The 27,097-nt window shown below is 38.4% G+C and overlaps 1 protein-coding gene across 8 annotated transcripts in view; it reads left to right on the top strand.

The window, feature by feature from the left end:
* Nucleotides 1-220: 220 nt before the first annotated feature.
* Nucleotides 221-27,097, top strand: part of SNX13 (sorting nexin 13) — a 67,573-nt gene continuing 40,696 nt past the window's right edge. For 3 of the 8 annotated variants that reach the window (XR_008731794.1, XM_055707704.1, XM_055707702.1), the window contains exons 1-3: nt 547-784; nt 21,055-21,167; nt 26,456-26,558. Coding sequence is in view for 5 of the 8 variants with exons in the window: in XM_055707704.1 (XP_055563679.1) it covers nt 773-784; nt 21,055-21,167; nt 26,456-26,558 (228 nt within the window). In the remaining 3 variants the exon portion in view is untranslated. Of the gene's footprint in view, nt 417-545; nt 785-7,379; nt 7,399-21,054; nt 21,168-26,455; nt 26,559-27,097 lie in introns of those variants that run through there. The other 5 variants (XM_055707705.1, XM_055707703.1, XM_055707706.1 and 2 more) reach the window with 4 other exon arrangements.

Below are 27,097 nucleotides of genomic sequence, written 5' to 3'. Positions count from 1 at the left end.
AGCTGGGAAAGACATGCAGTGCTGCGTATGTTACTGCTGGATGAGAGGCATGCTGCTTGGTTAGAAATTTAAGAAAATATTTCAATTGGCGTCATCAGAACAGCTGCCTGGCACCGAAGAGCTCAGAGACAAGGCACATCAGCGTCTCAAGGGAGGCAGGGCCAAAAAACCAAAAAAGCACGGTACAGCATCTTGGACAACAACGTTTCAAACTCTGCTGCCCTCAACTTCTCCCTTTGGGCTGCGCAGTGTTTCAAGGCCGCTGCACCGCGGACGGGCTTGGGCTTCGGCTCCGACCCCCCAAGCCACACCCAGCCCCCGGATTTACCAGAGCGCGGGGCCCCGGCACCTTCGCAGCCCTGTGGCCAGACCCTTGCCGGGGACCGCCTGCGCTGCTTATGGTCCCCTGGGCCGAGGTAGGCAGCAGCGCCGGCTAGGCGAGCGGCGGGCCTGGCTCTGGCGGGGCGGGGAGGGCAGCGAGCCGGCCCCGGCAGGGGCGTCCCCGCGTCCCGCAGCCCCAATGGGCGGGCGCGCCGGGCGGGGCGCGGCGGCGGCGCACGTAGCCTTCCCAAGATGGCGGTCTCTCCGGACCGAGCTGCGAGGGCGGCTGCGGGGCTGGGGGCGGCGGGCGGCCGCTGAGGGAGGCGGCCGGGGGCTGGCGGCGCTCGCCTCGCCTCCCCGTAGGGTGCGGGGGAGCTTTCCGCGCGGCCGCGAGGCTTCACCATGCTGCGGGGCTAGAGCCGCCGAGGCGCCGCAGCGCAGCGGGGTAATAATGTTAGCAGAGGTAAGAGCCCTGCCGCGGCCGGCGGGGTGCGGGAGCAGCGCTCCGTCCGCTCCAGCGGGCAGCTGCGCGCCGCGGCCCGCCGTGGAGGGGAGGCTGTGCCCTCCGCCGGGGCCTCCAACCTGCCTAGCAGCAGGGAGCCTCCCCCTTGGCCGCAGAGGCGCCCGCCAGCTCGCCTAGGACAGCGCCGGGCCTCCCTTATCACCCCTCCCTCCTCCCCGGCCGGGCGGCGTTCCCCCCTCAGGGGCTGGCGGGGCGGGACGGGAGGGGGACGCTCCGGCCCGCCGTGCTCGCTCCGTGCGGCAGCCGGCCGGGGTGGGCCCGCCCCCGCCCTCCGCCGCGGTCCGCCGGCGACTGGGCTTTCCCGCCCAGCGAGGGGTCTCCGGGCCGCGCCTCCGCGGCGGGCCCGGTTTCTGGAGCGGTGCGGCAGCCCGGTGCGGTGGGGGCCTGCTTCGGCCCTAGGCCTCGCCGGAGAGATGTCCCCGGCCGGGCCCCGAGCGCTGGCTCCGACTTCAGCCCCTCAGGCCTCCTCTGCGGTAGCTTCCTAAAGGCTTCGTGTTTGCTTTCTTCTTAAACGGCTCAAACCGAACAGTTTTGCTGTTGCGGGGGTAGGGGGGTTCTGTCCCAAGACAGCAGGGCAGCTAAGCTGTGAGGCAAGCAGGTATTACAGGATCAGCGTGGGCTAGAAATGGCTACTGTGCCCAAAGGTGCCCTCGGAGGGGGAGTCTGGTGGTGGTTTCTGGTTGCTGGAAATGAGACTTAACCACGTACTGAGTTTTCTCTACAAATAGTGATTGATTTTCCCTTTTTAATATATCGGCAAGGTGTCTGGTTTACACATAATCCTCCAATATGATGATTGCATTACCTCAGTTTTATAATTTGTCATTTTATCCTGCAGTGAAGGTTATTTGTCCAAAACTGAACTGCCTTAAATCTTGAAGGGTGAAGGCTTGCTTTCTGACACCTGAAAAAATTATCTTTGCTTTCCTGAATGATAGATAAAAAAGTGTCCCGAAGCTTTCAGTTTGCATCATTCAAAGTTTAAGGGCATTAGGAAAGCGGTTCTGTACAGCCATGAGCTCTCAGATTTCCCCAGGAGGATAAAATTTGCTGAGTGAGTTAAACCTGTAAGAATACATGACCTATTTTTGTGTGAAGGGTATTTGGTGAGTGGTCAGGGTTAATAATCTGCATTACATAGCGTTGGCGAGTGTGATGCATAAGCATTAACCATAGTAATTTAGATTATTTTCAGGGAGGCATAGAACGTTCTGGGTTGGTGCCTCATACTGGACTGTTTGTTCTGTTTGATGATGGGTGTGTGTGCTAAGACATTTTATTGTCTTGGGATTTTTATTTTTTTTCTAATAGCAGTGGTGTGACAGTGTGGATGACACTTGCTTCCTTGGCTTTTTGAGTAAAATGTAGTGCTTAGGTGTGTGATGACCAGTTACGATACTTAGCCTTGGTGTCTGGAGGACTGGGTTCTGCTGTCCTTTACATCTAGTTCCTGTATATAAAATATTTGTGGGCAAGATCCTTCAGGGTAAAGTATTGCAGATTTGGTCTCTGCCAAGGAGATGACTTTAAATTTTGGGTCAGGGGGGATATAGCAAAGTTGCAGGCTTTGCTAAGCCTGCCTGAAGAGTGGTTGTGAGCAGTTCTTCAAACAACCAGGCAGCTCTTGGCTGTCAGAGAACCCACCTGACATGTGAACTGGAATGAGTCCTTTCCAGTGTGCTTTTTCAGGTGTTCCAATGGTGACTTGGTAACTAAAACACTTCGTGAAGACTGCATGCAGCTGCACTCATGAACCCTCTCCACACTTTGCAGGAAGATGCAGATTGCTTCAAGCCTACTGAGATACTTATTCTATAAATGCCTTTTTTTTTTTCCTGTATATGTGAAATGAGGTAGAATGTATGGCAGACTGAAATTAGAGTAGGGCCGTAGTGAAAACTACATGTTTGTAGGCTGCCTAAATTTTTTGTAAACACTGTAAAAAGGTGGAGCACTGGGCTGCTAGTAAGTCTGTTGTTTTTTTTCCGCCCTGTCAAAATAACTATTTTATTTAAGAACATATAGTGAAATGACATCAAAAAAATTGCTGGATATTTGCAAACTTGTGTAGTTTGCTACTGTCTAGAAGGACCAAGATCGCCATCATTTCTTTTTTAGATATAAAAATTTAGAAACATTCCCCTCATTATAACTGTTAGTTTTATAATTTAACAATGTAGACAATATTATTCTTAAATATATTTAAGCATGAAGGAAAGGCAGAATCTGGTTCTACATGTATTGTTATCATACAGTTAAAGCATAACTTAAAGTTTCTCAAGATCAGTTTCCTACATCCTTTGACTGTATCCATATATGCGTACCCCAGCAGATTCAGTCCAATTTTGTGTGGATGTAGTTAAGATTTGGACCGTGTAATCAGTAATTTCAGGGCAAGATCGTACTCGTACTTCCTGTCCGGAAAAAATACAGGGGATGTTTTTTGTTTGGCCCTTACCTTATTTGGCCTAACTTATCTTAGTTGCATCAGAATCATGTTGGATGCCAAGCACATATACTTGTTTACCTACTCTAGCAAACACCATTCCACAATTTTTCATCATCTTGGCCATCAGAGCTTATTTCTACAGTCACTTTGAAAGCATTCTGTCTGCATGCGTTCAGAGTCCTGCTGCAGTGATCATTTCCCTAGTCTGTTTGGTTGGCCTTTCTCTGTTTTTTCACTTGTTCCCCTTTTTTTGTTCATCAGATGTCTCCTTTGCTTTTCAAGGCCCAGTGTTGCCTGTTTCCATGCAACTTACTGTCTTTCCATGCTGTTTCCGTAGTCAGCACTTTCTTGTCTGATGAGGCCATGATGGACACAACTTGCAGTTGTCTGTCTCTTGTGTTTTCAGACAGCTGTCCTCCACGTTATCAAATCTTGCGTGGTAGAAACTGTGCTGCCCTGACTACTGTGAGGCAGCTGGTGTTTTACAGCTCTGGCTCTTGCTTGTCAGTAGTGTCTTAATTCTGATGGGAACAAATACTAAACGGGATTTTGATGGGTCTTAGTTTACAAGAAGGTTTAGAATGTCTCTCACATTGATGGCCTGTGCTGTCTGCATTTGCAGCCGGTGTTGCCCTAAAGAAGGCACTTCAGGAAAAACTAAGGAGTAGATTTCTTTCTCCAATTTTTTTCCTCCAGTTGCTCATTAAACTGCTTTGAGATGCTTAGTGAGGACTTCCTTCTGAATATATCAGCAACTAAATTTTTGACAACTTAATTCTCAGCTTAGCAAGAGTATGTTGTTCCAGTTGCTAGTGACAGTTGAGATTTTAAAAATTTGACAATGTAGGAATTTTTTTTCTTCCTCACACCTAAAAATGAGCCGTACAAAACAAGCTCTGACAAGTTGGTATTTCTTGTTACTGCAACGTCAAGATAATTCACTAACTACATGTAGTATTTCTTTTCCATTAAGCAATCTACTTTTTATTTATGAGATGTTTAACAAACTTTTTGTTAAATTTTGATAGCTGCTAACCATTGGGAACTGTTTTTGAGCAAAGCCAAACAAATTAGCCTGATGTTTTAAGAATGAAGTTCACTCGGCAGCTTGTTTCAACTTGCTTTAGAGTAATAATGAATCAGCCTTACTGAAACAGTAGCACATTGTAACGTATATGTTAGTCAGCTCTGAAAGATGCAGATCACAGTTTACTGCTTGATATACTATAGCATTGTTGGTTTTTTCTGTTCCTTGATAAATGGCAATGGAGGGTTACTGTGGTGCTTCATGTGGCTGACCATGTTTTGCTGGTAGGGACAGCTTCAAATGTGTAGACAGCAGGGTGTGGAAAGAAATTAGTTTTTTGTCCTTTTGTGAAACTTCTATGCTGGACCTTTGCCTTGGTGACAGTGTTCTGTCAGATGAGATCTAGCTGGAACATCAGCTGCAACCCCTTGGTAAGAAAAAGCCTCTCTTTCTCCTTCACTATGTTCTGTAAATGAAGTCTACTCTATTGCTGCTCTGCTTTCTGTCCTTAATTGTTGCTGTGACAGCTCTTTTAATGACTCCCATAGGCTGTGGAGCATCAGTTAAATTTATGTGAGGAATGGTAAAATTAGCAAGATTAACCTTTTACAAAGAATAGGTGTCATATATTCCTGGTATTTGTTTGTAAATATTTTGCTGGCTATTAGTAAAAGATAGTGTCTAAATGCTTCAGGACTTCTAGAGTGTACATTTGGGCCAAAACTGCTGAGACTGAATGCAGTGTTCTGCAGCAACTCTTAAAATATCAGTCTGGACCATTCCCCAAAATACTGTGGAAGAAGAAAAGTGTATAGTTTCTTAGTTCAATAAAAATAGTAATAGCTTGTCTGGTTAGATAGCTGAAGGAGCTCCAAGTGATGATTTCCTCTGTCTGGTTGCAGTCTAGGGAATTATCTCAGTTTTAAATATGTTTGTCACTTTCTCCCCACCCTTACAAAGATGACAAAGCATGTTTTCCTTTGAACTAGCATTAGGAGAGTTGCTGTTACTAGAAACAAGAGAACACTGGTGTTGTATGTGAGACATTGGCAACAGTTACAGAATTAATATTTTGAAGTCCCATTAGCACTTACCATCATGCTTGTCTGAGAGTACCAAGGCTGAAATAATAGTAAAATCAATTGCAATTGGCTCTTGTAGTTATGTGAGAGAGAAACTTCAAGAAGTACAAGGCATTATGATCTTGGGCTTAATTGCTTGATCTGTCTTCCCCCCCTCCACCAGTAAGTTATGAAAATTTGAATTTTGGGTTGAAAAAACCGGGGCATTATTTCATGATGTAAACACATTGAAATGTTTAAACAAGAGCATTCTAAACTTGTTTACATAATTTCTATAGCATTACACCTTAAAATGATGACCGTGTAATTGTGATTCTAGGTATGATGTGAAACAGGCATTTATTTTTAATGTAACCATAGATGTCCCCTAGCTGAACATACCTGTCTCCTTTTATAGCTGCCATTTATTTAGGAAAAGAGGTCAACTTCTACCCTGTCAAGAGTTTGGGAATACCTGTTAAAGATTTTTATTCTTACTCTGAAGCAGAATTAGGTGTAAAAATCCTCAGAGAGGAGAGGTGGTTTTCTGAAGAAGTTATGGTGTTGATTGGCTTTTCTATATAGAAGGGGATGTGATCTGTGTTTTGCAGTTAAAACATTGTGAGTCAGATTTAATCTTGTGTTTTAATATTTGCATTTTACAAACATTTTAAAAGCCCCACAAATTTATAACTGGTTTTGTTCAGGTGGGGTTCTCTGAAAATTTAGGGATTTCCCAGGACAGAATACAGTTTGACCATAGTGGTTAGTTCAGTAGTTTATTTTGAAGTTGTTTCACCAGTGGCCCTTAAACTTCTTCAGTTGTGATGCTTTGCATATTTTCTCAGACAGTAAGCACAAGACCAATTTGATTTGAACCTCACCAGTTAGTCTGTCTACCAGTTGCCAGCAGGAGAAGGAGATAAACTCATCTCTGTGTGTTTACTTTCCATTATGTCCCTTACTGCATTAAATGATGTGTACAATGTCCTTTCTGTGCCTTGACTTGGTTGGAAAAGTTTTTGATGATCAGAAACAATAAATATCAATAACTTTTAATTATTATTATGTCACAGGTGGAAATAGAACTGTCCTTATTCAGGTGAGGGCTAATGTGCCCTAATTAAAAGTTCACAGGTACCTGTTTTCTGTAACGTTGTCTAAAATGCATAATTCAGTATCCCATTGTAGTTGGGGTTTTGGGTAGGAAGACAAGCTTCACACATTTTCTTTCCAAGAATGTTTATGAATTTGGGGGCTTACTTTGAAGAATATTAGCTGCTCAAATGCAGCTGTGCTTTTGTTACAGTGTGATTTTATTTTTATTTTTATTTTGTATGTCTGTTCCTCAGCCTTTCTTCCCTTAATCCTATACCTCTTGGAGGAAAGGGGTCATCCCAGTTCTTTTTTAAGGAAAAATGTGTTTCTATCAGAATATTATTTCGTAAATGTCACTATTCTATGATCTTGTATTTTGCTTCTTAGTTATATTTTTACAATTCTAAGAAATTCTAAGAAACTGTACTCTGAGGCGGTGTAGCATAAGCTGTCTCCTGTGATGTAAGGGAATAAATTTGAGCAGGAAGTTGAATTGCTACACATCATGTAGGATGCTTTGCATTTCCACTCTTCCTGTCAGTGCTGTTGGATGAGGCTAAGTAGAAAATAGTCCATAAGTTCATCGGAAATTCTTGCCACAGCTAGCCAACTGATTACGAAACAGCCTCAGACTTGCGATAATTTCTCTCATAGCTCTTAATCAGTACTGAAAGCAAAGGGAAAGAACATGCCTGATGTTCCCAGTCATCCTGTATTCAGCATTTGGCATTCCAGACTGTGTAGATGAGTTAAAAATCTGGTGGCATACATGCTGTAGGAAATAAGTATCCAACCTGTGATTGCTTTAGTTTTGCTGATCATCAAAGTGATCTTGGAACTGTTTGACTTAGAGATGTGATGAAGCCTTGCTTGTTGCCATGCTGCCATTCTAACAACTGCTGCTGCAGACTGAGGAGAGGTATGTGTGATGATTCATTCTCAGGTCCTTTCTTCTGAGTGAGGCCTGGCACTTCTTCACTTAAACCTTTATATTCCATATCCTTCATCATGGCTCAAAACTTTGTTTTCAGTTTTCCCAAATGTTGTAGTATTTGATAACACTGTATCGTCTTACTTTTCTGAAGCATATGTAATGATTTTTGTGTTTTCTTGAAAATAATAGGATCAGTGATAGTGATACATATTCCTTATCCACTGAAGAAACTATTTGTACTTGAAACTGCATCTGTATTTTGGTGTGTGGTGTTTTGGTATAATTTTTTTTTATTTTCTTTCACCTAAAATGCTATGCTGAGTGTCTCTTTCCCTGCCCGTGCCCGCTCCCCCACCCCCCCCCACCCCCCCCCACCCCCCCCGGTATATCTTGGCATATTTGTTACTAATAGATACTGTAATTTTTAATGAAATCTATATTTGATTGATGTAGCTAACCTATTTTAGCATACTTGGAAGAAAATAACTTTTTATAGTTTATATACTCAAATTATTATTTCTGATCATGATGCTAACAAATTGAAATTTCATTAACTAAGGTAAAATTATTTACAATGGAAATCTTAAATATTGTGATTTAATGTTTTAATTTGATTTAATCTGATGGTACATGTAATGAAATGGGAATTATGATTCATTTATTGCTTATATATGATTTTAAAATTCTTGGGGAAAACAAATTGTTTGTGTGACTATAACTTTCACTGTTTTGATAAGAAATTTCTTTACAATGCTAGGATAGGAAAATGAGGTTTTAATTTAAATTTTCACTCTTACCACAGTTTTTGTTTTCACAGTCACCTTTTTTTTCTAAATTAAGGACTCCACAGTAATGTTAAACATAATTTACTCTTGCTTTGTATGTACAAGTATTTAGTACCAGCACCTTGCTTTATGGTCTTACAACTATGTACGGCATTCTCTCTTTTGTGCTTTATGCTTGCATTAATTTGACTTGTATGTGTGACTAAAACTGTGAAATGAGTTATTTATTTCTGTTGGTTTTAAGGTCTAGACTTTAGATAGTATTGGTCTTGTTTCTTTCCATTGGCAGTTGCCCTGTTAGTTTCTTCAAGAATTCTTGAGAACATTGAAGTAGTAATAGTGAGACCAAAGGCAAATGTAATGTTTCTATGAATGCTCCTAAGCTTTTCCATTATTTTAATAAGTATTTTCCTTTATTGAATTCTCCACTTAATGATGGTCTGCTGTTGGGTATTACTGTTTGTTTTGATTATGCTTTATTTAACTGATACTATTTTGTTTTCTATTTGAAATTATTTTTCTGTTTTAATAATCACAATATAAATTATGCTTGCACAGTTCTCATTTTTTCTCTTATTTCTATAGATTTGCCCATAACTGTTACTTCTCTTAGTCTTGCTATTTTGATGCGTTATGCAAAGCATTCTTCTGTTTTCCAATGGTCAAAGTAACTGCATTGCTCTTGTGCGGGGTAGTATACCTGGGTTAGTCTATGAATGCTTCTGCTTTGCTGTCTGTATGATGGTTCTTTTATTTACTGCTTGTTGCTCTTGTGTGTTTCCTTCCTCTTTATTTTTTCTTCCTTATATATTTATCTTTGCTTTCCTGCTGCTGTCACTGGGTTTGCTATCTTTTTCTTTAGATATCCTGCATACATAAAGGAATTTAAGACACTGAGTGCTGTTTCATATTCAGCTTAACTGGATATAGTTTGGGCTGTTACTAAAGAGGTTTTCTCCCTCACACCAGACACAGGCTGGTGTGATGCTGCTTCTCGTATCAGCAGATAAGCAGCAACCGCACGAGGAATTGTTGCATCTTGGTGAACCAGCCTTTTGGAGAGGTATGAGAGTGGGAACACGGGAGAAGTTGCTAGATCAACAGCTGCATGGTTCAGTGTGAGGGAAGTGTATAGCACGTTCCTGCGTGTCCTGCTTCTTAGATCTAAGTGAATCAATATCCATAATAATTCCTGTCTTTTTGAAAACAGGGAATGTCATCATTCCTTCTGTGACTTCTGAATGCATCTCTGCCTCCAGAAAAATTAATGAGTAAGGTTAGCTAATTCTGCTTTGGTTAGGTTTCTTTTTTGTTCTTGATGTTCTTGAGCAAGTGGCAATGATTGAGGTTTTTAGATATCTTCTGTAAACTTGCCCTGAGAGCTTGATACTCAAATGACTTAATTAGTTTAGTCTATAATTAGTTTCAGTCTGTAATCTTGAAATACTAGTGGCAAGAGTTGATGCACCATTTCTGTGGTTTCCTTCCCCATTTCCCCCTCCAAATTCATTGATATTTGTTGCAAGTATTCCATGCCCTGATGTTCGAGAATGAAGTGTTGCACTGAGTTCATAGAACTACCCCTCTATTTAAACTTTTGTTTGCAGATTTGATGCTTGCTTTCCCTCCTCGGTGTCGTAGTGGGCAGGAGGTAGTACATGCATCTTGGTGATACCTAGGGACTAGTTGGCACAGAAACTCTGGGATCAGATTTTTTTGTGAGGAAGGAAAGGAAGACTACTTGAGGCTAAAGGAGTCATCTAGGGTACTCAGCGGACTTTTGGCTTCCATAGAGAGGCCAGATGGACAGAGGTTATGGAGTAGAGTTTTGGAAGAAATTGTAGGAGGCTCCACTCTACTTACGCATATCTGTTTGCTTCTGGGCTATGCACTGCAGTGCCTGTCAGAAGCATTGTGTAGCAAATCACTTGAGTAAAACCTGTGAAGTTTCTTAGGAATTGCTGAAGCAGCAGGCAGAATGGTTTTCGCAGTAACAGTATTCAGGAAAAGGCAAAAGTGCAGAGGACTGTGAATGAGATGCACAGAGTAACCATGCTTCCCAAAAAAGATGGTGGACCAAACGTATCTTGGAAGTGAGTGAGTAGAGCAGACAAGCAATAAGGACTGGAGGAGGGATTGGGAAAGGATATTAAAACACATGGGGAAAGTTCTGGATTGTTTGTATTAATATTCCCATTACATTTATCCCACTGGAAAAAGACAAAAATATTTAACCCCCTTTTTTTTCCCCTTCTTAAGGGCATATTTTGGCATACCCTCAAGGTGCTGCTTTTTCTGTCTGCACTGTCCATTCTGCTGAGAGTTAGCTGCTCATTGAAGAATTTGCAGTCTTCTTTGGACACTGTGAACTATTTAGTCCACTTTGGAGACACTGAACTAATCTCTTTTCTTTTGGTTTGTTTTATGCAATGGGATGGTACTCTGTCCAGAAAAACAGTTGCAAGGAACTGGAAGACTTGAGGCTTGCTTTAGCTTTGTAAAGGTTTTCGTCATTTTGTGTAACATCTGTTTCCACCATTATATTGTCTTCATCCATTAAGCATGCTTCATAGGAAATTTGGCCTTTAGTTTAGATGTACTGTGGGAGACTACTGGGAATTTGTAGTGAAATAGTGGTTGTATCAGAGTTTTTCGTGTTTTGTAACTGGAGAAAACTTAGGGCACTTAAAGAACTGCAGCAAGTTTGAACTTAAGAAGGAAACAGTGGAGTAGTTGTCTTTAGAGGGAGGTGCTAGTAGTCTGTTACTGGATTTAAGTTTCTTCTTAAAAATGCACTGAATTTGCAACCTGTGCTATATTTGTTTTTTGGCTACTGAAAACTGCTTCTTTAAGGTGTGTGGTTCTTTTGGAACCTCTTATCTTTGAGATTACTCTGTTTTCACATTCATTTTGTAGCTTGTTAATTATGATGCTGGTTAAAAAGCACTACATACTTTTAAAAAATGTTGGGGAACTATCAGAAGATAAATTGATATAGTGAAGGGGTGATCACTGCAAGCAGCAATCCAAACTGGAACTAGATTTGTGCTGCTGGCACTGGCAGAGGTTTTGGAATTAAAACAAAACCCAACCTCCCTAAAGTATTAAAATCAATTAGTATAATGTTAGTAGCTGTTTCTTCAGATTCCAATGTTCAGGCAGTAGATACCTTTTATGTTGGGGATAGGTGTGTAGGAGACTACTGCTCTTGCTTGTTTATTTTTGAAGTTAAAGGTGAGCACCAGAGGGTGGAGGAGGAGGGTAATACTTTTAAAAGTTGTGTTGCTTCCCAGTCACATGAAAGGGTGTGTGTGTGTGAGAATATTGATTGGGAGCACCAGTAAACTTTTAAAATCCACCATTCCCTTGGTGGCTAATGTAGCCAGTATGTGGCTTCAGTATATAGATGTATTTTGTTTTGGCGCAAAATACCTTGTGGTGGAATTGGATACTGTACGTTGCTTTCCAGATGGATTTGTATTGTAATGGGGAGACCAAAACTGGACACAGGGCTCCAGGAGTGATCTTAGATGTCCAGATGGAGAAGAAGTTTTGCTGGACCTGCTGGTAACACTGTTACAGGGTAGAATGCTATTGGCCACCTTTGCTACAAGGGCACACTGCTGGCTCGTGTTCACTTTATTGCCCACCAGGACCTCTTGGCCCCTTTCTGTAGAGCTGCTTCCCAGAGAGTAGGCTCCCAGACTGTATTGTGGCCCAGGGTTATTCCACCCCAGATGCAAGCCTCTGCTTGCTTTTGTTGAACTTCAGGAGGTTCCTCTTGTCCTGGTTTCAGCTGGGATGGAGTTGATTTTCTTCTTAGTAGCTGGTGCAGTGCTGTGTTTTGGATTTGGTGTGAGAACAATGTTGACAACACACTAATGGTTTTGGTTGTTGCTAGGTAATGTTTATACTATGTCAAGGATTTTTCAGTTTCTTAGCCTTGCTGGCGAGAGGGCTGGAGGGGCACAAGAAATTGGGAGACACACAGTCAGGACAGCTGATCCAAACTAGCCAAAGGGATATTCTGTACCATGGGTCATCATGCTTTGATTATAAACTGGGAGGTTGGCTGGGAACTGGCTGAGCATCAGTCAGCAGGTGGTGAGCAATTGTATTGTGCATCACTTTTTTTTTTCCTTTTTTTCCCCTTCCTTTTCATTCCTCTCCCCTTCTCCCTTCTTTTCATTATAACTGTTATAATAATATTGTTTTAACTTTATTTCAATTATGAAATTGTTCTCATCTTGACCTTCACATTTTACATTCCTTTCTGATTCTCTTCCCAGCCCTCTGGGGTGGGGGGAGTGAGCTTGCAGCTGCAAGTGGCTTTGTTACTAGCTGGGGTTAAACCACAACACCTGTCACCCCATTTTTCTACCCTGTTGACATCACTGTGAACAGTAGCTCAACTTTTCAGTGTACTGAGCATTCACCCCAGTTTGCTATTCTGTGCAGGCTTACCGGGAGTGTAGTTTCCCATTACCCAGGTCGTTGGTGAAGACATTTAACAACATTGGTCCCCACATTGTTCCTTGAAGGTTCCTACCTAGTCACTGGCTGCCCACTGAACTTCGTACCGCTGATCATGTGTCTCTGCAGCCAGCAATCCAGTCAAGTTTTTGCTTATCTTATCATGTACTTTTCCACCCCATACCTCACCAGTTTTGTGATAAGGAGGCTATGGTATGTTGTGTCAGAGGTCTTGCTAAAGGCAAGGTAAGGTGCACGATATCTAAGCCCCCCTCCTTGTCCTCAACATCAGTCACGTCAGTGTAGAAAGCAGTTGGATTGATCAGGTGTGTTGTACTTGGTAAATCCATATTGGTTGTTCACAGCCCTCCTAGGGACTGAGGTAAGGCTGACTGGCATGTATTTTTCTTTCTTCCTGGCCTGGACCTTCCTTCTTGTAGATCCTCTTCTGCTGCCAGTATAATTTGAGAAATCGTTTGTGGTGGCTTTCTGTTGAGCTTTGGCTTTCTGGATTCCATAATACTGGTTTCAGTACTGCCTGTAGTCAAGGTGCCATTTGACATAATGGCTGAGAAATTCAATGTGGTTTTCCTTTCTGAGCCCTACATTATTGTTTATAGCTTTTCGCCTTTTTAATAAAAAAAAGATACATACCCCCCCCCCCCCCCGGCCCCCCCCTTCCCAGGAGTGGAAAGGGATCTTTTAACCGCTTTATTTCATTTACCAAAATAATTCCACAAAGACATGTGACATGACTGACTGTAGTTGGAGACAACAGCCATGATCACTAGAGGCAATGTGGAAACTAATTTTTAGTCTTGTTGAGTGTTACTGGAGGACTCCTTATGGGTATTATGATAGCTAATGTGCATTAGCTTCATCCACTTGTATTCTTTCACATTTTTAACCTGACCTAATAAGGCAATAGAGTCCCTCTTTATATTTAGTCCAGTCTCGGTTAAAAATATTCTAAGGTTGTATTGCTAACTCAATATTTTTAAAGCAACTTTTTCATTTGGATGAGGAGTGTTGCTTATTTGGGAACTTTTAGATTGTGGTATGTACTTCTAAAAGAATAAAAAAACCTCAGTAAAATTACTGCATCCAGAGCAGTTGCATCTTAATGTTGGTGGGATAATGTTGTAGTTCATAGGACTCTGAAAATTGTGCTGCAGGTAGCAGATATAACTTTACCAGTGGATTAAAGAATTACACAAAACTCTCAGGTGACTAATTTTATAACCTGAGGAAGCCAGGGTACTAAAACATTATTTAGAAATTAATGACTAAGCTTTCTACAGTAAATTTAAGTACTGGATTTTGTGTGTGTACATATATATGTATATATATAAAATAATTATGTATATGCAAACTATCTATAAACACATATAAAAAGTTTTAATTCTTAGTAAAAATATAACACACATCCTGTTGATATGTTGTTGAAACATGGTATTTCAGTTTCTTTAGAAGAAGCTACTGGTTTTAACGAGTTTGCTTGAGAATAATTACTTGCTTATAGATGCTTTTAAGCAAGTCATGCAGTGGTGGAAACAAAAATCTTTAATATAAAATTTCAGGGTACTGTCTGCTGTTTCACATTTGAGTTGTTTAGGGAAAAAAAGCACAATAACTGCTGCTGCAGTGTACACTTCCAAAATGTTCATAATTTTATGGAATTTATTTTATACCTTCAGGTCTTTGGCAGTTCCATACTTGCAGAAACTAAGCACTTTCAGTTCATTTCACTTTCTATTTTTGTGGGGCTGTTATTGTTTGAAATTTCTGAGATTTCTTAAAGTAGATACTGTATTGTGTGTCTTTTTCTTTTTTTAAGCTAATTCTATCAATTTAAGATTGCGCAAACTATTTTGTGCACAGCAGCTGCTGTGAAATTGTGTCGTATCTCCATAGAAAAATAACAGATTTATCTTAAGAATGATCATTATCAGAGCTCTTATAACCCATCTTTTTCCACTTTATCCTCCATCTAAAGATGGAACATAAAGAGACAGCCTACTAGAACTGACTCTTATGGAGAAAGACTGATTTAGTGTATTTCTGTTAAGATAAATATTGGGAATCTGAAGTGGTAGAAATTGTTCTAAAAGCACTGATGATTTTTTAAATTTGTTTAGTGGTATTTGGTTTCTTTAGCAGTGAAAGAAAGAAAACTTTGGTGAAAGGAACTTCTAAATAATTCCTTGCTCCAATCTTAAGCAAGTAATTAAAAAGCTTAAAATACTGCTTGAGCAGTAATCACAAGTGAAATATGCAGTAACAGTTTCTTGATTTAAGAACATGTGACTTAATTTTTATTTATTTATTTTTTAGCCATTTAGAACAGGCTTTCTTTTTTATTTGATAAAGATTCTGGGGGCTTCCCCATCTCTCCCCTTTGCCAGTGTTTTACACTAGCAAAACTTGAAATAGATGTAATCTGTTTATCCAGAGGCTGAACATAGAAGAGTCTAGATTATCTCATTGGCTTGAATTCAAGATAGAGTTTGAGGGATTATTTTATTTTCTGACTTCAGATCACTTTAGGTGATCCTGTCACGCAGTAAGCCTGGCCTTGTTTCAGTCAACTAAGGTGATGCAAAATGCTTTGATCCTTTTTGTATGTCTTCTGTCCACATGGCTAAACTATCTATAGCTACAAGTCAATACGGATTGTTACAAAGGAAAAGGATCTTTGAAATCTTCTTTGGAAATTATATTAAAAATGGGTTTGAGTGTGTCACATATTTAAGTAGCTGAAAGTGGGCTTGCATCTCCTGTTTCCCATCGTAATGCAAGATGTTCAGGTACTTCTTTTAAACTTGACCAAAACTCCATATCCTTTTAAACTAGAATACAATTCAGAGTGGATTTTAATGCAAGCATCTTATCAGAAAGAGTGCATATGTCTGTGAATGTGGCCTCTTGTTTTTCATAGCAAGACAAATACTTATTCGACTTTCAAAATAAGGTTACATGAAATGAGGCTTTCTGTCCCTTGCTGATAGTTCTGCTGTATAATAGAATAGCTGTTAGTGCTGAAAATAAAGGTCAGTAAAATGAAGGTTGGTTTCAAATTAAAAAATCCACTTCCTAATTTTCTGTAGTGATCAGCAATGCTGGCACAGGACGTGTGAAAGAAGAAGGAAAAAAAATCTTGACTCTTGAATCCAGGCTGAATTTTACTCTGTTTTCTCACTCTCAAAGAAAGTTTGGTGTTGAAAGTATTTACCATTTCTAGTAGAACAACTATCAGTATTAATCAGAAGACTCATTTTTCTTCACCAACTTTGTTACACAAACAAATTGTATCAAAATATGGAACATAATTTTTCTATTTTTATTTTAATAGTAAAATTCTGACTATAGCAGATGGGCAGGTTTTTAGTAATGGAAATTCTTGCTTTCTGGATAAAAATTGAAATTGAAGTAGCATATGCACAGTGGCTTTTAAACTTTTTAGTTACATACTGTACTTGAATGTTATGTGCTTTAAGAAAATGTTAGCATATATTTTCATTTAAAGGTTTGCACATCTAAAAATGAGCTTCATGAATAGTGGAAACAGTGCAGTAATTGTGGTTTTAGAATACAGATGAAAAAATAATGTCCATGAGGGCTTTGTTAGACCACTTTGTGTAACGGGGGAGGGTAGGGGAAAATGATCCTAAAAGCTTTTCTGTCTCATGCAAGATCCAAACTAAATAGTTGGACATGATTGTACTTGAATTAATCCAATTGTTAACCAGTTAAGCCATTTGACATACAAAGTGTGCGTTGAGCGGAAGAGGTGGAGGTGAGGTAGAGAGCGGACAGGTGGACTCTTGCTTAGCAGAGGAGAGGAGAGTTTCTAGCCTCTGTAACCAGGAGACATCAGCAGGAATATGGCACTTATCCAGCAGAAACTTCATTGGCCTAACTTCTTAACATTAATTGTGTAATTTTTTTTTTTGTTTAAAAGATTATTGTATAGTTATATACTTCAATATTTTAAGCTTACTTTTGGGAAAAAAATAAATTAAACTTGGAACAGTGAAAACAAAATAGAGTATATAAAATTCCTTTACAAATATTCCAAGAGTGTTCTTGTGAGGACTGCAGTGAATTGTTCTGTAGATTCACTGCAATTATTTTTACATAGTCTGAAATGGGAATGGAGCTCAGAGTTTTGCTTTGCCTTGCCCTTTTTGGGCTAAGGAAGGAAAAGTGCAAAAGCATAAGAAGGAAGAAGTTAAAAAGGGATCTTTAGAGATCCTAGGAAATGAGAGTATGCAGAACTCTATTCAGAACCCCTCTTGTCTTGTCTTTCTCTTGATTGCTTTAACTTTGGCAGATATGAGAATGTAACAACAAAGATACCAATGGTTTATTTCACAATTGTTAAATATTTCTCCTAGTACTGTAACATAACAGTTTCATCACAGATGAAATTGGCAATCCAGTTGATACAGCTTTGCAATTTTACTTGTCATGCTAATGAAGACAGTAATTTGAATCCTCAAAGAATGTGTTTAATCACTTGACAAAACTGACACTCACCTTAGTTATAGAAAGGTTTATACATGACCACGTTCCATTTACACTCCAAATGGAAGTCAAGTTAAAATGCAGATGTGTAGAATTAACAAAATTAAACTTGACATGTACTGTATATGCAATCCTTGACTTTTTAAAGTGAGCCCAGAGGTGGCATTAAATACATTCAGCAAAACATCATGTTAAAAAAAATGAAAGAGTTTAAACTACCCAAATGGCAAAGAATAGTTTGTTTATCAATGTCTGGTTAGGACAGGTCACCTACTGTCATTTTAAAAATATTAATGGGAAAATGTAATTGGATATATAAAAAGTGAAAGACTTGTAAGCAAAGCAGCATGTTTTTATTTCTAGATGACAGTTCTTTCAATGTTGAAGTTGTTCTGTTGACCATTAAATTGAAAACAGTCACAAATGCCAATCTTCAGAAGTGGTGGGGGCCTGTTGGATGCTATATCTGTAAGACACCCCCCCCCAAAAAAAGAAAACAGGTGCCATTGAGAGGTGGTAGTCTTGTTATCTGTAACAGCTGAGTCAAGCTCATGTGACTGTTCACCTTAGTGTGTCTCCTTTCACCTCATGAGGCTCTTCAGTGTGCTGTTTGGACTTGGAGGCAGCCCTTCAATTGCAGTTTAGTTTGCTAAAGTGCTGGCATTATATGATCTCTTCTGAAGACTGGCTTGTTCTTTCTGTCAAGAGTGACAAGCATTCACCCTCTAGTTAGGCTAGACAGAGCTTCAGTAAAACCGGGAATCTTCTAAAAAATTTACATTATAATTAAAACTTTGGAAAGAAGTTGGAAGTAGCGGAGTTTGATTTGATTACCTGAGCTAGTTCCATACTACCAGCTGCATAGTCGTATTTCTGTAACGTTTGGACTTTCTTTTTTTGATAGTTGATTCTGATGTGTTAAAGGAACTTTAAACAAAGTTTTAATTTTTGTCTGGGAGATACATTGCCAAAGTCCCTTTAAGAAGTGTAAAGTTAGGGGAAATTTTATTTACAGTCAGCCTGAAGGGAACTATGCTGATGATTAGATCCCTTTTGAATGTCTCTAAATCCCTGAGACTATAAACCACTCATCTAAAGTATACAAGAATTGGGCCAGTATCTGTTGTCCTTACTGCAGTGTACCAAGTTGTGTGAGTTTTAAGAAATCCTATTAAAATACCAAATGAGATTTGAATCTCTGTAGCCATATGCTAAACTGTAAAAGCAGAGCATAGGACAAAAGGTCATGGTTTTATTTATTGGAATTATAGAACTTTCTTTGTTAATTATGCATTCATCCAACTCTGAATATGCATCCTGCTCTCTAGTTCAATTCAGTTTTGTTCAGTCATTTAGAATGCTTATCCTATATTTAGAACTTAAACTTTTTTAAAAAATGCCATTAAGCACACTGATTTTTTTTGACAAAAAAAGACCACAGTTAAATGCTATCTTCTGTGTGCCTATCTTCCTGTTACTTGTAGTGCTCTGCAGAAGTTCTAAAATGTATTTGTGAGGGCATGAATATGACAAATCTTCTTTGTCTAGTGAAATGTAGATGTTTAATGAGAGCTCATGTCTTTTTTACTTGTCAAGTTTTTTTAAATTTTGTGGTTTTTCCTTCTCTTTCTCTCCTCTGCACCCTCCAAGCAGTTTATCTACTGCATTTACTTACTATGAGTCAACAAAATCGTCTACTCAGCTGTGGCCAAGATTTTTTTTTTATTTATTGTAGCTCTGATCCTTCAGCATTTTAGCTGTGTGGATTGTACAGTTAATATCACCTAATATAGCACTTTTTCCGCTTAAAAAGAATTGAATAACTTGCAATCCAGTTTTTTAATTGGCAGCATGTCTAATTAAAACATATAAGTATGTAGACAACTGTCATTTTTTCCAGCCTCAAATGCCAAGGAAAAAAGCTTCTCCATCTTTTACTAAGAAACTTTAACTAGGAAGAAAATAGTTTCATCTCAGTGTTCCATTAAACTTGTAATAAGCTAGGAAGAATTACATTATTCTGATTACAGTTTACATCTATGAAACTGTTTCTCCTTAGAGCTTTGATTTTGCTTTTGGGCAGTCTGATATCTTGCTCTCGCAAAAGAAACAATGCTGCTTTATGTGGGAGCCTTATTTTACGTTACTTTTCATTTTCTGTAGGATTTTAAAAACTTTTTGTGAGGAAGCTCATTTTTCTGAATCCGATGCCTAAGATGGACAGATGAAATCTAAATAATAGTCCCTTTAGAGACATAAGACCTGTAGGTAAGCTTCCCCTGCCCTCCATATTAAAAGCTAAAAAAGGTCTCTCTGCAAATACGGTGTTCAATCCCTGCTTGTTTTCTAAATGTCAAACTGCAAGACGAGTTTATTTAAATACTTTCTTAGTGTTACTTGTTGACATAGCAATTGTCTGAGTTCCCGTCAGGGTGTCATTTGATTACTAGTAGGAAAGGCGTAAATTAGACAACAAAAAAAGAAAACTTGAGAACTTTAGAGCTGGAACAGTTTTGGTGGTCTATAAATACTTGACATCATTGGTTTCACACTCTTGGGACTTGGCTGAAACATGTTTTCCATATTGAACTAGAGACTAGATTGAATTTAATTTATATAATCCTTGTTGACTGCATTGCAGCATTGTGAAGGTTCAAAACTATTGTAGCTCATTACAGTCAGGCTTTCCCTTGCTTTTTAATTACCCTCCATATATGTGTATGTATATGTACATACATACTTCTATCTATCTATATAGATAAAGTGTGTATGTATATGTATGTGCATATGAATACACTTATACTGTAACCTATATCATTACAGGTTATTTGCCTATAACCTGCTTCTTTCATAGTTCTCGTGAATCCGCCAGTGCAGGTGAAGTGCTGCCTGCTTTGCTCTGCAAGGCACCAGCCCCAAAATCCCATCAGCCTCACAGATGCTCTTGCAGCCAACTTCAGCTGCACCATGGGCTTTTCAAACCACCTTTGTCCCGTGTATGTCTGTGACCTCCCAGCCCCCGTCCCCCTCACTGTCAAAGTATCAGTCCTGCCTGCTAAGCTAGATCTCACGTAGCTTGTATGGAGAAAATGTTCATCTGGGAATATGTGATCTTTGTATATTAAATGTCTGGATTTTAGAACAGAATTGTATTTAGATATTTCAAAGAATTCTTTGAATGCTCCTGATTTCTGTGGTAAAAGGTTTTGCATTAATCAGTTTCTTAAGTTTCGCTCCCTTTTATTTAGAGTAAAAGTAAATTTGCACCAAATATTTGGTGCCACCTGTTGGCCCATTTGTGACTTGACTGGAGAAAGGGATGGTTTTTTGGTCTTTAAACCGGTTTTGATCTAGGGAAGAGATAGTGTTGCTTTGTTGCAGAAAATGACACCTTTAGTTGTGTAAAACAAGGTTGTATTCGTTTCTTCCTGCTCTGTTATAAAGCCTGCATTTTTCTTGGAAGTAGTGGAGAACATCACCTTGGGGAAGGCATCTCAAGAAACAAAAGTGCACAAAATGAGAATAGAGGAGTAAAAGAAAAATGACAAAGCTAAGAGGAAAAAAGTAAAAGAAATGACACTTTAAAGGGTGATAGTTGCTCTGAAATGAGAGAGGAGTAGCAGTATTTCAAAGAAAAAATCCTCTGACGTTGGCTAAAATGGCCTACTAGCCCACAGTATACTTGATAGCAGTATGCTTTCAAAAAATAAAGGTAATTTTTATTTCATCAAGCAAAACTTATTTAATGTTTAGTTAAAATGTACAAAGCTTTGTAGAAACTGCAAATATTGCTTTGGAGACTTAGTTATATGAATATCATACTAATTATTATTTTTCCTTGTGTTTTTGTTTACAGACCAGTCTTTCCATATGGGGATGGGGAAGTCTTGGCCTTGTGCTTTTTCTAGTAACTTTTGGACCCTTTGCTATATTTTACTTTGCATTTTATATCCTCTGCTTTGTGGGTGGGTAAGTACACTACTTAGTATTTTGTATAATTTACGATGGAAGTAAAATTTTAATGTGTATATTAGCAAATAGCTTGCTCTGAAAATCTGAAATGACTTGTGTAATTAATGTTTCCACATTTGTGCAGCTCTTTAGGAGCAATTTTTTTTTCCTTAAAACCTCAATTTTATAATTTTTTTTTTTTTTTGCTGTTGAGTAGTGCTTATACTACCTTTGCCCAGGCAAAATAGAAATCTTTTTTCTTTTTCTTTTTTTTTTTTTTTGTTAACAAAAAGTAGCTATTTATAATGGGTGTTAGAGGACACATACTTCTATAAAACCAATGTTAACTTCGGTTCATAGTTACTATTACCGTGTCAGTTCTTATCCCAGGTACTTACTAAGTAATTATGTCCCCTTATCACAATCTCATTTTCCTACTTCATATACTTCAGTCATGAGGAAAGTGAGTGAATATTTTCCTGAATGTGTGGAAAATATGCTAAATCCTGCTGCATCTTGAACTAGTAGATCAGCAGCTGTAGGCATTTCATACTTTTATACAGACAGACAGGAAGGCAGCAAATAGCTGATGTTAACTGATGTTTTAGCACATTGAATTAAACTTGGAATTCTATTTCTGAGAAATGAGAATAGTCAGTGTGCTAGAGCAAGGATTTAGTTAAAGTAGAACTAAGTTTTAAATAAATGCTTTTGTCTCGTTATATGTTGATAATGTGTGATTGGCATATTTTGCTGTTTGTCCAGGGCAGAGTTCATCCAAAGGGCAAGAGTTCATCCATTTACTGTTTTGTATTACCACTTCCTGAGTATTTGCAGTATGGAAAATGATGTGAAATATAACAATTTCTTAAAAGTTTATCCTTCCTTCTTGATCAATTTCAGTGGCTTGGCTTTTCAAAGCTAACAGTCAAAGGAGTCTCTTGCGAAGTATGTCTGAAGTTAGCTGCAGTTTGCTGCTGTGAGACTGCCTCTAGTGCCTGAGCTCACTCATTCTCAAGTCAGCTCTGATATCTCTTTGCTGTGATTCTTTTGCTGCTTTGTAGCTTTGTAGCTATTTTTTTGTAGCTAGTGAAGACTGATCTTCTTAAAGGATAAATTAGTCTTGTGGTAGTGTATCTGTCAAATTTGTGTCCGTCTCCCTATTATGTGTTTACTTATGTAGATACATATGAAGTCTCAGCCCTTCCAGTAGAGTGCTATTACTTCATTAATTTAACATACACATCTTCTTGGCTAAGGCTGTGATCTGGCTCCACTGTTAATCTTTTTCAGAGTCGCACACCTACTTTAAGTGATAATATTCAGCATACAGAACTGAGTGCTAACTAGGCCAGATAGTTTTATATCTAAATTATTCTTGCCTGCTTTTTCTTTTTGAATTAATTCCCCTGAAATTACACAAAATACAGGTTGTGTTTCTCTTAGAATCAAACAGAAATTAATGTTATGAGGTAACGTTTTCACTTAACGATTAGCACTTATATACCATAACATCATTTATATAAATTTGGAAGATAAAAATCTAATTTTGGCTCGTGATTATAGTAGTGTTCTTAATATTACCATACCCTTACCTGGAGCAAAATGACAATTTTGGACACGGATATTTGTGGTAGAACTTTATGTTGACATTTGGAGTTCTTACGAATTTGTCATACAGTTTTCTAACTTGTTATACTGGCTCAAAAACTGGCTTCTATCAAAGTGTTCTGACTTCCACTAAGCCGGGAGTCCACTACTGTCCCATCTTGTAGTTCAAACTAAGAAAGATGTTTCAAAAAGAAAACATTGAATCTTAGCTGGTTGCATTCTTACTATTGACACAAGCATTTAAATTATATGCCAGTGAGTTGTGAAGGAAAACAATCGTGATGCCATAGCTGTATCAACATAATCAATCTGTTTATACTGTTTCGCTTCTGTTATGTGCTATCTAATTATTTCTTTTTGATTTACTATTACTGGTGTGTTTGCACAGATAGCTTGTACTAAGTTGTACTATTGTTTGTGTGCTTGGAAGGATACTGAAACCATTTGTGTATATGAATAAAAGCTCTAAGTCAAAAGTTCTCCTTGTGTTCTGTTTCAAGACTGATTTATAAAGTTAGCTTTTCTTTGTTTTTAGTACATCCCTCTTCAATTCAGGATCTGGTAACTCATGGCTTAGGGAACTGAACTCTTTTCCACCAAAAGCGGGAGGGAAGAAATAGATGCTGTTTCTTTAACCTGTGTAGCCAAGACTATTACAAGATATTAATCTTCATGAGCTGTTTTCTGCCTCTGCTTCAAGTATTGGTGTAAACCCCTTATCTTGAATGCTGGGCCTGTTTTTTACCATGTGCCTTTTCTTTGTGCTATGAATGTTTCTTACCTTACTCGCTCTCATTTGCTCTTTCAATCCTAAGGAAGTAAAATAAAAGTGACATGAATTGTGGCTCTGCCAACAGCCTTAGGCTTCTGATGTTGTGAAAGTTTAAATTTCCTGGACCATCAGTTGCTTTTCTATTTAAAGGAATTTGTTCTGTTGTCAAAAAATAAGTATTGATACTTAATAACATCCATATATATGTGACTGGCTCCTACATTGACGATTCTAACTGCTGACCAGATTGGGATTGGTTCTGAACCTGCTTTTTGACTTCTCACAAAACGTTCAGCTGTTACTTTTCAGGCTTTGGCGGGAGAATGATAAATCTCTAGTCCCCATTTGTCTTTCATCTTTTGTTCTGTTGTTAATTTGTCCTTGTGAAAAGCTGGCCTTCCAATAATTTCTGGAAAAACTTAACAAAAATTTGAGTAAAATATGATCTCTTCATTTTTCTGCTCTATTCATTTAGAGAAAAGACTAAAATGATTTCTCATTTACTGTATTGAATATCCTTTTGATGAATTAGCTAAGCATTTACACTAGAAGTTTCTGTTAGCTAACAGATACGCTGACTAGTCAGGCTACGTATCCTTCTCTAATGCGCACAAGAGTTTAAATTAGAGAATGAAATGAATTAATTTCTGCTGTAGAGGTAGAAGCTCCTAGCATTTCTAGCTTAAAAATGAAAGTACTTAAAGGCATCTAGGAAGATGAGCATATATTTAAACTATATTGGTAGCATATTAGTATTTTTGAATGAGTCATTAGCTTTAGAAGTGTCATAATGTTTGAAACAGATGCATAATGCATACCTAGTTATTTTGAAGGCTTCAATCCTTTTGAATAAGAGAACCCCTCTCCCCTCCTTTTCCATGCACACCACCCACCCACCCCAAGTTGCCAATTGATGTTTGAAGTTGAAACTGATTTTAGGCAAACCAAAAAAAAAAAAAAAAAAAAAAAAAAAGGCATTTTGGGTATACTGTCTTCTTTAAAAGACAACCGAAGTTTCTAATAGAAATGTGGTAGATAAAAAGAAAACCCAAACTTTTTAATAATTAAAAAAACCTCATAAGGCACATTACCAAGGAAAACATTAATTAACTTCTAAGCATAGTGAAACTAATATTGAGATTTTTCTAAGCAGGTTTTGTCCTTGAACTGAATTATGATGCTACTAGCACCATTGGTGGTATGATTTAAAGCTATCTGGAAGTATCTGGAACAGAAGAGCAATTAGACCTGATTTTATTTTTTTGTCCTCGTAGGTAAAAAGTATATGGGCCTGGCAGATAAAGAGGGCTAGATGTGAATCGGAGTATCAAGTGTAATTTTCTTCTGCGTTATCAAGTTACCAATAATAATTTTGTGTAGTGGGGTTTGTGGGGGGGAGGTGTTTGGGTTTTGGTGGGTTTTTTGGTGTGTGGCAATGGGGTTTTTTTCCCTGGAGTTGTTCAGGTATAAATGACCACCTCCCTGCTTATGAATTACTGAGCCTCTGGAGTACTGAAAAAGAACAGTTCCCAGTCTGGGAATGAAAGCATTCAAATGGCATATTTTACCTTGGTTAGGAATTTTATTCGGATCGTTTAAGTAAGACTACTGTTTATCAACAGCAGTCTGTATTAAAAGAATGTATTACTTCGGCACGTTTCAAGTCTGGTGCAACTTTGTGAGTTCCTGTGGCCGCAAATGTTGGTCAGCTGGCCTTTAAATTGAATGCAGTGAAATTTGTGTAAAAAATCCTATGCATGTTAGCCATCCCAAGGCTAGTCTGAGCAGCAGTAACTTACTCTTTTTAATGCTTGAGTTTTCAAAGGCTCCATACTTTGATTATGCTGTAATTGGCACAGACTTTTCATCTATTATCTTAGTAAAAACAGCTTTTTGCGTTTTTGTGCCCTAGTGTCCGTAAGGTGTAAATAAGTCATTGCTGTTGTAGCATGGTTGAACTTCTTGTAATGATTGCTTTTTCCCTGATGCCTTCATTGTATCATAAAGAAAACAATAATGAAATTAACTGTTGTCCTGCTTAAATATAAGTCATAATTTAAATATCACTGTAAAATTGTGAGGGAAGAAGATAATGATTCTGATCTAACATTCTTTTAAAGTAAATGATCCAGGAGTGCATTTATTTAGATTTTATATGCTGAATTAATTAAAAACAGAACAACAAAAAAACCCAAAAATAATGAACACCCCACGAAATGTACAGCCCCAGAAATACCCAACACCTCGTGTTTAACTTGAGTTATCTTCTAGGCTTTTTCCTTTACTCTGTTCTTATGCATCCTGGCAGGAGTACTGTGGTTTTGTTTTTGTGTTGTTTGGTTTTTGGTTTTTTTTCTTTGCAGCTTAAAATATGTTCCCAGTTGAAAATTTTCTTACTTCTTGTTTAAACATATACAACCAGTTGTTACTTACTATACTTACTACATAGTTTCTTCCTGGTCTGTGTTTTTGTGGCTTATGCCACAATGCAGTGGCTTAAATGTATCTCAAAAGAGTTTATTTGTTCATAGTGTTGAAGTGAAAGAGTCTTTGTATAAATACAACCAGAGCAGCTTACACGTGTACCCATCTTTCTGTGTACCAGTATTTGTGAGCATAGGTAGTATGCCATCACAGGTTCCTCTCATGCAGCAGACTGTGTAGTGTAGACTGCTATATAGATCTGCTGTTTGATAAGAGTATGTCAAGACTGATAATATAATACAGGACTGGAAAGCTTCATACTGAGTGTTGTGTCACTTAATTTGAGCGGCACACTACACTGTGAAAGAGCACTGTATTAGGAACGTAAACAGTGAGAATTGTCATATATTGTCATCTATAACTTACTGTGAAATATTTTCAGTGGTGGGGGCAGGAGAGATGACTGTTGTTCTAGCTGGTCTTCCTTTTTCTGTTTCAGGGGTTTTGTGGTTACTCTTTTATTTGGAAAAAGCAACTCGGAAAAATACCTTGAGCAGTGTGAACATTCGTTTCTTCCTTGTACATCAGTTGGAATCCCCAAGGTAAGAAGAGTTTACTTGTCTTAACTTCTAGATCAGATTTTATAACTTTGAAGATGAGAATTGACACTAATAATGTATTTTAATCTAAGAATTATACTTGTTTCTGAAGGTAGAAGAACCTGCTTTTATGTTTTGAGTCACTTGCAATGTACAAGTGAAATTCAAGATCTTTCCTTTCTGAAGTACAAGTTTTTTAGGTATTTATGGAAAGTTTCTTTTAAGCATTGTTTCCGAGTTCATTATGAGAAATTAGTAAGATGTAAGTGGTTATTGTTACCTGTGAGGGAATTACTAAACCATTCCTTTCTAGACTACTTGTGTGTATTCAGTTTTTTGGCAGGAGTGATAGCTCCTCTATTTTTGTGCTTTTTCTTGCAAGATTGTTATGACTATTTAGGATTCTTCCATCACTGGATCTGTAGTCTCTCCAGTTTTGATTTTTTTTTTGATTGTTTGTGGTCAGAAAGTTACTTGCCTAACTAAGAAGGTTAAACTAATAAAAATCTACATTTACAGTACTTCAGGGATGTAGAAGTTAT

This window comes from Falco cherrug, chromosome 4 (assembly GCF_023634085.1).
Source record: "Falco cherrug isolate bFalChe1 chromosome 4, bFalChe1.pri, whole genome shotgun sequence".
Lineage (NCBI taxonomy): Eukaryota > Metazoa > Chordata > Aves > Falconiformes > Falconidae > Falco > Falco cherrug.
The sequence above is the reverse complement of the archived record's forward strand: the minus strand, read 5'-3'. Positions and strand labels throughout refer to the sequence as shown.